The 12,344-nt window shown below is 42.5% G+C and overlaps 1 protein-coding gene across 1 annotated transcript in view; it reads left to right on the top strand.

Moving 5' to 3' along the window:
- The window catches only part of TSPAN5 (tetraspanin 5), a 93,972-nt gene extending 87,830 nt beyond the window's left edge, over positions 1-6,142 (top strand). Inside the window, exons 7-8 of the mRNA XM_069976787.1 lie at positions 320-436; positions 5,018-6,142. Of these exons, the coding sequence (XP_069832888.1) occupies positions 320-436; positions 5,018-5,083 (183 nt within the window). The 3' untranslated portion in view covers positions 5,084-6,142. The remainder of the gene's footprint in view (positions 1-319; positions 437-5,017) is intronic.
- Positions 6,143-12,344: the final 6,202 nt, after the last annotated feature.

Below are 12,344 nucleotides of genomic sequence, written 5' to 3'. Positions count from 1 at the left end.
CTGTAGTCTCCAATCCCCTGGTAGGCCAGTCCAATGCTGACCCCATGACTGATGGTGTAACTATGGTTTTGGCTTCTGTGGTTCCTAGTATGTGGCAGTAATTTGTAGAATAAAACACATTCAGTCACAAGCGGGAAAGACCCAATATGGTTTAATTGCGCAATTTCTATCATTTTTCTTATATTTGATTTGTGAACGTCCTGCGTTCTAATAATGAACATGTCTCTGAGTCCACTGCAGCCCAATATAGTAACAATATTATAGGATTTGAAATACTTTGTCTGTTGTCCTTATAACTGAGTTTTTTTTTCTCTTGTAGGAACTTGACCAGCAAGCCACCATACATACCAAGGGCTGTGTTCCTCAGTTTGAAAAGTGGCTTCAAGATAATCTAACCATTGTGGCTGGGGTGTTCATAGGCATTGCATTACTCCAGGTACGTAAAATAAGAATATTCTGAACTGAAAAGAGGAACAGAATTGTACGGACCACAGGTCAAAAATTATTCTGAATAATCTTTTGATTTTGCTTTAGTCCATTGTCTCTGGGAAAAAAATCTGCACAAAAACTTGTGTGTAAACTCTCTAAGGTCTAATCTGCCTATTATGTGTCTTTCCCTATTTCTTGCACACTTCCAGGGTTCCAGCTGTGTTCCCTCCATGAAACACAGTCAGTGTGTTGGTCGCATTTCATAGACTGATTATATCCCATGAAATGTGGCCAGCACCTGGACCGTGTTTTACAGACATGCAAATTCCTGTGTGTGGTACATGGACATTCACAGAGTCACAAAATTATTAAAGCTCCTATACCCCTGAACACATTTGATAAGTCTTGCCAAGATGGCTGCCAAGGGGAGTTTGTTCAAACTTTTTTTTTTTTTTTTAGCTCTTGGAACACTGTTCCCCTCACTTGTCGGGTCCTGAGGCCCACATATAAGGAACTTTGACCTGACCGGTTCTGTGTGAATAGACAAAACTTTACTATAGGGAAAAACCTCACTCAGATAATAGTTACAAACTGTTGTTGCTTCGATCAGTAGAGGTACCTAATACATACTGAACATATGTAAGCAGAGAGGCATATAGAAAAACATATATGGTATTAATGACTGCACAAAAAAAATGTTGATCCTTGTCTTATTTAAAGTTACTCTGTACTCACAATTTGCCCCCCCCCCCCCCCCCCAAAAAAAAAAAAAACAACCACTTGTACTGTCAGCTGCTTTTAATCCAAGATCTGTCATCCTCGGGTCCGTTTGGCAGGTGATGCAGTTTTGTCCTAAAAAACTACTTTTAAACTTGCAGCCATGTGTCAGATTGGCGTGGCCTAGAGTGTCTGTGCCCTAGGTCTGCATCGTCTCTCCGTCCTCTTTATCATTTGGAGCGCCTCTAGAAGGACTTCTACTACAGTATTCATCATTTGTCTGAACACTACACATGTGGTGAATCGTTAATGCACCTGTGCAGTGTTTAGACAAGTGATGAATAAGAGAAATCCTGCCTGATGGTATTCCTAATGGGAAGAAGGGACAGAGAGGCGTTGCAAGGCTAGGGCACATACACTCTATGCCACACCAATTTGACAGGGCTGCAAATTTAAAAGATGTTTTTTTAGGACAATAACTGCATCACCTGCCTTGGATTAAAAGCAGCAATCTGAAGGTACAAGTGGTTTGAGGGTTGCAGGTTGTTTGTACAACGTCGCTTTTAACATGCACCAAAGTATTCAGCATTCGCATATTTTATGACCATTTATCAGAATGTATAAATCACCCACATATAGAGCTTTATGATATTTCATCCATTTATATGCCAGTTTGGAGTTTCGTGCCTTTCCAATGTTCTTCTGGCATGGAGCACAACTCTGTAGCGTGAACAGTTAAACAATGATCCAAGTCTGCCACGGCTGGGCATGGACGAATGCCAATGTTATAACACACTATACATCAAATTCTCTTTGTTCACTGCAGTGTGCGAATTACCAACTCACTGCCGCAAAGAAATGCATTAGTCATCAGTCCCCTGTTTATCTTCAAAGTGTGACTTAGCGGGGTATAAGTCGCCCAGTGACAGACCTCCAGCAGCTGCTCTCTTTCATTTATTATCAATGCTATGCCAAAAGAGAGCGCCATCTATATTAATACAATGAAGGGCTAAGGGTAATTGTGTAAAGTTAAAAGGTTCAATAAACGTTTCTGACTTGTGCACTAATGTAAGGATCCAATTACGTATTACTTTGTGGATATCATACAGCTGTATTGTAAGTAGTTACATGTTTTACTGGCCATCTGAGCAGCGGCTGTATCGGGAAAATGCTATTGTGATCTCTCATTGCAACAGCTATACTGAGCAATTTGTCAATTTGGCCGTCAGCCATCACTCCCCCATAAACATGTATGTTAGGACTGGTCAATAATGCATGTTATTCCAGTAAGGGGAGTGAGATAAGATGTTGTCGGACAAGCTGGGCTATTCTCCTGGTGGTGGGGGGGGGGGGTGGATTCAAATTGTTGAGATCAATGGCCAGAGCAAGCCTTACTGTAACTGCACTAAAAGAAACACATCTCATATATACAGGTCTGAGACCCATTGTTGAAACTGACTTAAAGGGAACCCGGCAGTTAAGAGCTGCAGACAAGGGCAGATAGATAAAACAAGTGACACCTATCTCTTAGCTGATGGTTGTTTTCTGAGTTATAAAATCATGTTTTCCTTCCATGCTCAAGTGTCAAAGAAACAATACTAGAAGCCAAATCCTGCACTTTTAATCGTGCAGCGCAAGGAGGGGTAGGGGGAGGAGGGGGCATGCATGCTGCGGCTTAGCATGACCTTCATGAGACTTGAGCTAAAATATGCAAAACAAGAGTCTGTGGAGTCTCGGTTGCGAGTCTCAAAACACAGGATAGCCAGATATCTCTAGCCTGTTGCCAACGGGGTGCCTCCATGATCGGGAGAGCACCACACCACCCTGATAGGTAGCCCCTTAAGTCCCACTCTGTTGCGAGTATTGGAACATAAATAGGGAAACACCAGGGTGGCCCCTTTTGTCAATGTCTAACTCAAGGTACGAGTATTGCGATCATGGCAAGGGCTTGCCGGGGCAGGCATCCATCCACAGACAGCCGTTTCTGAGTATTTGCCCCTCGTCGGTGTGAAGTAGGATTCTGGCTAGTTGGGGCCATGACAAATCAACCAACAAAACACAGTAATCACTGAACTCCAGGAGAACAGTGAAAAAATTCCAATGAAGTACTCAATCAGTCTCCACTGATGCCCCAAAAATGTAAATATGCAAAACAAGAGTCTGTGGAGTCTCGGTTGCGAGTCTCAAAACACGGGATAGCCAGATATCTCTAGCCTGTTGCCAACGGGGTGCCTCCATGATGTGGAGAGCACCACACCACCCTGATAAATAACCCCTTAAGTCCCACTTGGTTGCGAGTATTGGAACATTAATAGGGAAACACCATGGTGGCCCCTTTTTGTCAATGTCTAACTCAAGGTACGAGTATTGCGATCATGACAAGGGCTTGCCAGGGCAGGCTTCCATTCACAGACAGCCTTTTCGGGGTATTTGCCCCTCGTCAGTGTGGAGTAGGATTCTGGCTAGTTGGGGCAATGACAAATCAACTAACAAAAGACTTGAGCTTGAAAGAGAACCATGATTTTATAACTTTACAAACAACCATGAGCTAAGAGACAAGTATCATTTGTTTTATATTCCTTTGAGTTATTGGTCCATGTCTGCAGTTCTGATCCTGGCAAATGGAGCTTATACTGCAACATAGCATTGGGGTAGAGGTCCAAGCAGCTGAGTGGGTCTCATTCCAAAGCCTTATAGGAACCATTAACTAGTTTACTACTTTCTTTAGTATTATGTATTATTATCTTATATATCATATCATGTCTTATATAAACTACGTTGGAAGACCTTGTATTCACCCCTGAGGAAGGCTCGTTGGACAAAAAACGTAGGGTTTTCACTTGAGAGAACAGTAACTATATCGTTCATTTATATCTTTTTTTTTATACTTTTTTTTTTTATGCACTTTTTTTGCTGCATCTTTTGTACATATTTTTGATACTCTGGTCATTGGCACAAGTATTTCACTGTTTATACTGTTCATTCCTATTATTGATTACTATCTGTGTATTTTTCTGCTCTCAACATATCATGGGTGTGAATGGAAATTATAAGGTCTTATCGGGACTCATACTGCGCAATCTTGGATTTTAATTGATTTTAATTGTAGTGTTATCTTGTATGTTACAATAAAGATTTTTTTCATGTTAATTATTTCTGAGGAGCAGCCCATTCATCCTTGCTTGTCTGTTTGTACATTACATAGAGTTAAAGAGACTCAATCAGTAGGTTTATGCCGTCCGATCTCATAAACTAGTGACAGAGAAGCTGAACAGAATGTTGGATCACTTACATTGTTCTGTGCAGCTGATGCGAAGATATCCTCCTGAATAACATGGACAACTAGTAGTCCTCTCCATTATGTCCATGAGCCCAGTAGTCCTGGATATTCATGAGAAGCAGGAAACTCCGCCCAACAGCTGCTGATTGGCAGTTATCTATCCATGCTGTGTATAGGCAGTGAACTGTCAATCAGCAGGTGGGGGGAGGGGTGGGGCAAGAATCCTATTCCCCTGCATATTAGGAGAATGGCTGAACAAAAGAAATAAGTAATACACAGATCTGTTTAGCATTTCTTTCACTGGTTTATGCTGCCTTTGTTTAAGGCGGCATAAACCTAGTGACAGATTCCCTTTAATGATAGGTTAATATGGTTACTATGTTATCTGCCCTAGTATGTGGGAGAGGGAAATGACATTGTACTCAGACTGATGGGAGGGATTTTATTGTGTACAGTGCTGTGACATATGTTAACACCAAACAAACAACAGTCAATAGATCAATGTAGTCAAACAGAATACATATCAATAATTGAGCCTGAATGATATGTTACTGGTTCCCGTAAATCACATGTTTCTGTTTCCCCCCGCAGATATTTGGCATATGTCTGGCTCAGAATTTGGTGAGTGACATTGAAGCTGTCAGAGCCAGTTGGTGAAGCTATCCCTCTAGAGAACAAGCTCTGTAGAAGACACTGGAAGCCGATACTCCGCCTGGCAGCTCGATACCACGGTTCAGGGCCAAGAATGTTCACATCCCATTTTTGAGCGATGTAGGAGAATTCCTTGGCGGCTTTTCTTTTTTTCATAACTAATGGCACAAACTAATAGCTCGGATCTTTTCCATGCAACAAAGCATTAGATCTATCACAGAGAAGTAAATGTGAACACGGACAATCCCGGGCCTCTTATTGTGTTTTTTTGATTGCATGTGGTAAGGTCTACGGAATATTTGTAAAGAGAACATTATGTCACCATCGTGCAGCACACAATGAGTACACACTTTTTGGCAGGTGTATAGTTCCTTTCTCGCACAATTGTCAGACATTTGATCGGCCCGGTATGGTAACACTGTCTTGTATATACTACGTGCGGTTTCTTTGGTTAGGATGAGGTTTCTACTTTTACAGTCTATGGCTCCAGTCTAGTTTAATAGACTAAGAGTGAGAAGGCGCAGGCACATGGTATCATGGCTAGAGGCTAATGTACCATACATAGATATCTGAGGTTCCACACTTTTTGTGCTTTTTGATGGTGTTTTATGACGAGTAACAGTTCACCAATGGTAAGAAGCAGCTTCGGTCATCGTTGTGCCTCTCCTTATATCTGTATGAAGCACATACTACCGTCACACAAAAATAGTTGCAAAAAGTTGGAAATGAGTCGGCTGGATTTTTCAGAGAGTACTCGCCCCAGTTTGATAAATGATTTATTATGGGGAGTATTTGACTCTCGCTTGAGGTTGGCGTAGTCATGTTTGACAGAAAATGAAATAGAAAGCACTGAATTTGTTATTCCGGCAGTAATCTGAAGTTTTCAAAGGCCTTTGATGCTAATATCTGACATATCAAATGTATTTCCTTGCGAATTAGAATCCGTCTGTGAAGGACGAAAAGCGTGTTTGGAGGAAATGTAAAGGGCAGATTTACCATCTTCTGGCTACAGTAGTTAAAGGGGTATTCTGGGAAAAAATCAAGCCACCGGGGGAAAAGTAGGATATAACGGGGGGGGGGGGGGGGGGGGAACGACTGACCTCTGTACCACCCGTCGATCTCTGTATTGGGGCCCGCCTTCTGTATTATGAATAGAGCTGTGGGTACAGTGACCCGCTGCTCTATTCATTGCTATGGAGCTGACGGAAAGAGCAAAGTACAGCACTTTTCCGGCGTACCCGACTCTTTCCCTCACTCTGTAGGAATGAATAGGGCTGCGGGTGACGTGCTGTACACACGGCTCTATTCATAATACAGAAGGCGGGGCTCAATACCGAGATCGGCGGAGGGTAGAGAGTTTGCACCCCCTGCGATCTCCTACTTCCCTATCCTCTGGAGAAAAAAAAACCAGTACATTTTTCCTGGAATGCCTCTTTAAGCCTTCTGTACATTCTCAGAAGGTCTTCCGACATTCACCAAACTTTGTTATGCTTGTATATTAAAGTGACACATCAAGCAAGTGCAGATAAGGAGGACGCGTTTCGGCCTATGGCCTTCATCAGCTTCTTGAGCTGATGTGACACTTTTGGTGAGTGCCGAGAGACTTCTTTACTCACAGTATTTAAAGGAATTATAAAGAGTTCAAAAAACATGGCTGCTTTTTTTTTTTAAACCCTTAACAATAGTGCTGAGTGAAGAGTGAACGTTCTTCGAACCCCATTTGACTTCCTGCAGCTGCAGAGATCAGCTGCAGCCTTAGGCTTCGTTCCCACTGAGCAAAACTAGTGGAATTGTCCGCTGCGGAATGCCGTTAGACTCCCATTATGAGAGGGAGGCTATGGGAGGCGCACGCTCCTGCTCTGTCTGCGCTGAAGAATGAACATGTTCATTCTTCAGCGCGGACAAAGCAGGAGCGCGCACCTCCCATAGACTCCCATTATGAGAGGGAGGCTAACTGCATTCCGCGCCGGACAATTCCGCTAGTTTTGCTCAGTGGGAACGAAGCCTAAGGGCTCATGCACACTGAGCAAAAGGCGAGGAATTGAAGAGGAATCCGCTCTTAAATCCTGCTTTAAATTCCTCCCGTAAAAGAATGAACAAGGCAATGTCTCATTGTGTTCAATGGGATTTCCGCTCTGTTGTTCACACTGCAGAATTTCCAAGCAGAATTTTCTGCCGCAGATCTGCTTTTCGCCCAAAGGCTGGGTTCACACTGAGGAATTCTCGAGGGATTATAAAGGAAATTTTTCTGCTTGGCGGAAAGCGGAAAGCCCATTAAAGCCAATGTACATTCACAATGTTCATTCTTTACGGGCGGAATTAAGGGCAGATTCCGTCTGCATTTTGTTGCGGAATCTGCCTGACAATTTGCGGTAATTCCTCAGTGTGAACCCAGCCTAAGAACTGAAGCTATAACTTACAGGTGCAGTTCTTTGGCAACCTCCATTAGTATGGCCAGGATGACCATCCGCTACTTTTCAGGTTCCAAACTGCAGATACTGTTAGATCGCTGTTAGGACAAGGAAATACATGGTACCTTTCATATATCCATCTGTGCTTCCCTAGCCCCTGAAATGCTGCAAGCTGAAATGCCTTCTCTTCAGGGGCTTAGGAAAGTCTCTTTGACTCCTTGAACTGGAGAATAGAAGCATTTTTTCTACGCTCTGAAAGCATAAATGGATATATGAACCATGGGGTACCACGTGTCTGCTCGTCCTAACGCCTGTCTAACTGTGTCAGCAGTGTGGAACATGAATGTCAGCTGACAGAACTGCGTAATAAAAAATTAATGAAAGGATTTACAATGAAAACATTTTCTAGCGCATTTATTATGGAAGAGTAAAAAAAAAACACATATATTAGGTGATCACACATAAAACAAACAAAAAATAAATAAATATTAAAATAAAAAAAGAAGATGCAGATGAACCCTTATCAATAATTATTACAAAAGAAATGTATAAAAATGACAGTAGTTTATATTTACCACTGAACTGCGCCAAAAAAAAAATCAATAAAAAGAAATTTGAAAAATAAAAAAAAACTTTAATTCTGTGGATCAGTACATAATGAAAACAATATAAATTGAGTATCGCTATGTTTTAATTTTAGGAAATAAAAAATATTTTTAAAAAATTACATTGCAATATTCTGACCCCTATAACTTTATTTATCTCTTTGGGGAGCTTTGTAAAGGCTTTTATTGGGACTATTTTGGAGTAGATGGGCATTTTTAATCCCTTTTAATTCGGCACCTGTCATCCGACTGCAGCATCTAGGGGGTTATATGACTGGCATCAGAAGTAACTATTGGTTGCTGGTAGTAGCCAACACCTGTCGTGCATCGCGCAGACTCCAAAGACCAATTTATGCCATTTTAACACCCTGGTCATTAAGAGGTTAAAACATCACACCTGTCCTTATGTTTGCAGTAGTGCAGCTCATTTCTGTCAAAGGCAATGGAGCTAAAATAGTATATAATAGTACTGTCTATGGAAGAAAGCAGCCATGTTTTTCTGATAGTGCTTACCCCTTTGATATATGTTTTTTGATGCCAAATGGCTGCACCCAGTGTGAGCAGGTCCTGTTACTAGCATAGAGGTAAGCACACATTGGGGAAGATTTATCATTTTTGCTCCTGTCATACACCAACAACTGATTTTTGCACAAACCAATGTGCATCTCTTTGCCGATGTTTGTCTTGCTCGTCTGATGGGAGGGCAGGGTGGCGTAGCAAGAAGATTTGCATCGCCCCCGCACCAGATTTACCATGATTTGCAGGCCGTCTCATATTCGCTGGATTTATTGAGAGGCGTGCACCTCTTAATAAATCCAGCATGGGACAAGGAGCAGGGATTTAAAAGAAAAAATATTATGCATATAATATATCTGGAGCACTAGGGGTAGCAATTTAAAAGAGAAAACATAGCCCCTTTAACATGTTATATATATACAGTGTCTGACTGGGATACCTGGGGCCCACCAGAGGAAATGATCCTTGGGGCCCACCAAAGAAGAATCGGTAAAAAGTGACATACTGACCCGGCCCTATTCTGGATTCATCTGGATCTGCGACGACTCCCTTGTCCCCCAATCAGAGCAGGCTATAGAGATATCACTTTAATGACTGACTGTTTATACTGGTAGTTTGTGCCCATATGATGCAGCTGCACCCCATATAATCATTTTATTACCCCCTTCAACCTACTGCCCTTCAATCATCATACTACTACCCCTCATCCTCCTGCCCTTCCATCATCATACTATTACCCCTTCATCATCCTCCTGCCCTGCCACCATACTACTCCTCCCTTCATCCTCCTGCCCCTCCATCATCATACTACTCCCCCCTTCATCCTCCTGCCCCTCCATCATCATACTACTCCTCCCTTCATCCTCCTGCCCCTCCATCATCATACTACTCCCCCCTTCATCCTCCTGCCCCTCCATCATCATACTACTACCCCTTCATCCTCCTGCCCCGCCATCATACTACTACCCCTTTCATCCTCCTGCCCTGCCATCATACTACTACCCCTTTCATCCTCCTTCCCTTCCATCATCATAGTACTACCCCTTCATCATCCTCCTGCCCCTACATCATCATACTACTACCCCCTTCATCCTCCTGCCTTCCATCATCATACTATAACCCCTTCATCATCCTCCTGCCCTGCCATCATACTACTCCCCCTTCATCCTTCTGCCCCTTCATCATCATACTACTACCTCCTTTATCCACCTGCCCTCAATCATCATACTACTACCCCTTCATTCTCCAGCCCTGCCATCATACTACTACCTTCTTCATCCTCCTTCCCTTCCATCATCATAGTACTACCCCTTCATCCTCCTGCCCCTCCATCATTATACTACTCCCCCCCTTCATCCTCCTGCCCTGCCATCATCATATTACTCCCCTCTCATCCTCCTGCACCTCCAAAATCATACTACTACCACCCCTTCATCATAGTACTACCACCCCCTTTATCATCATACTACTACCCCTATATCCTCCTGCCCTTCCATCATCATAGTAGTACCCATCTCATCCTTTTGCCCCTCATCACCATACTACAGCCTCCTTCATCATTCTCCTGCCCCTCCATCTGTATTTAAAACAAAAAACAGCTATACTTACCTCACCTTTATGCTTCCTCTAGTCCCCCAGCGACTCCTCTCCCCGCTCTGCATGAAAGAGATCAGTCACGCTGACAGTGGGCGGGGCTTCCCACGATGGGACGGAGCTTGGCAGGGCTTGAGTCCAGGTATCCTTGCTGGACTGCTGAAGACCTGCCAGCTGCCGCAGCGTCCGACATTAGGGCCCACTGAGGACAGGCAGCATCACTCTATGGCTGTCTGGATGGTCACTGGGAGTGGGGGAGGGGCCCACCGGAGGATATGTGTGTGTGTGTGTGTGTATATATATATATATATATATATATATATATATATATATATATATATATATATAATATATATGGAAAAAATTGGTGCACCTGTGCATGAGGAGTATTTGTTTTTAATATTTTTGGTAAATTTCTCAGCAAACACTTTAAGTAATTGAATAAAAGTGAAGTTTTAGTCAGGTCCCTAAGGGGGCTCTATTCCCCCGGCCTCACAGCTTGTAGTACAGGTGTTAGTGGTCATATTGTCATATTGGACCCTCGACCACCAACTAGGAGGACTGGTGATTGCTCTATAATTGTGCAGACGAAGCATAGAGTATTTGACGTTTTATACCAAGCCATTAGAAGCAGAATATGCAGCTGCTATGAGAACCTTGAAAAGAGAAGGCCAAGCTCTAGTCTAGTTGGTCCCATCCTCTTTGCTATTAGGCGGCAAAGGGCTGCAGGAGACTCTTTAACTAAATAAACTGCATTGTTGTAAACAGAGTGAGAATAAATGATGATTTGGGGAACTCTAAGGGTACTATTACACCAACAGATCTGACGACAGATTATCTGCCAAAGATTTGAAGCCAAACCCAGGAGTGGATTTAAAATTAGGAGAGATCGAGTCTTTCCTTTATGACCTGTTCTCTGTTTATAGTCCGTTCCTGGGTTTGGCTTCAAATCTTTGGCAGATAATCTGTCGCCAGATCTGTTGGTGTAATAGTACCCTAAGGCCCTCCCATCATTGGTGCCAAAATCCTCTACCATAACGGGGGTCCCACTATACAGCATATGCTGTTGTTTTCTATATTATGTGTTTATGTCCCTGACTGGATTGTACGCATAAGACATATGGAGTGAAAAGTGAAGGTTCCTCTTGAAGAGACAATGCATTATATTAGGCTGGATTTCAGGTCTGCCAGATATTTTGCTCTGTTTTATACAATGTTATGTTACATGTACAGTTATTTATCACTTGCTGATCCTATTGTGAGTCATTTGGAATGTTCTCACTTCTTTGAGGGCGATGGATTTTTTTTGTACCACTTTGACACTATGAAAGTACAACTGTACAGTTTTTAAAGGACCGGGCACCAGTGCAGCCTGGGATTGTGAATAGTTGTAATTAAATATATGAAATAAAGACAAGATGTAGTGTGTCGTGTTCTTTTATTTGCTGACTTGTCACAAGCTTCATTACAATGCAGATACATTGTTTTATTCTTCCATGTGTTTTTGCTTGCAGGACCATTAGCTTCACGGCATCTGTTCCACTGCTGGTGACAGGTGCGGGGAGACAGGAAAGCACATTAGTAATATGGACATTCATACACATTGATGCGTATCCTCTGCCCATTCTGGGCTACTGCTTTCATATCAGTTCTAATGTATGGCCCAAAAATTCAGATGGATATATTGTTTCATGCGCTGCATTCAGAATACTCAATTATTTTTGAAAAATTGTACAAATGGTAGATTATCTATCTATTTTCCTTCTATCTATCTATCTCCTATCTATCTATGTATCTATCTATCTATCTATCTATCTTCCTTCTATCTATCTATTGTATGGGCTGATTTTCTGTGTACTAGTCTAGAGTAAAGACTGAAGTCCTATCATTTAGAACTTTGTTGGGTTATGTCCACTTTTGCGTCATAACCTCCTAGTGAAAAGGAACCGATCATCTTAAAAACGTTGCTACGGCTCTAAATACGTCCCTACATGACCCCCCCCCAAGCATTATTTCCGGTCATATAAGTAAACACTCTGAGCCTTACTTATATGTCCTGAAAAACTACTTTGCAAAACTCACCGATCTAGTCCTGTGAGTGGTCCGGTCCTCTACCTGGGAGCATTGGCGCTCAAGGACAGC

This window comes from Dendropsophus ebraccatus, chromosome 7 (genome assembly GCF_027789765.1).
Source record: "Dendropsophus ebraccatus isolate aDenEbr1 chromosome 7, aDenEbr1.pat, whole genome shotgun sequence".
In the NCBI taxonomy this organism is placed as follows: Eukaryota; Metazoa; Chordata; class Amphibia; order Anura; family Hylidae; genus Dendropsophus; species Dendropsophus ebraccatus.
Note: the sequence above shows the minus strand (reverse complement) of the source record. Positions and strands in the feature narration are given on the sequence as shown.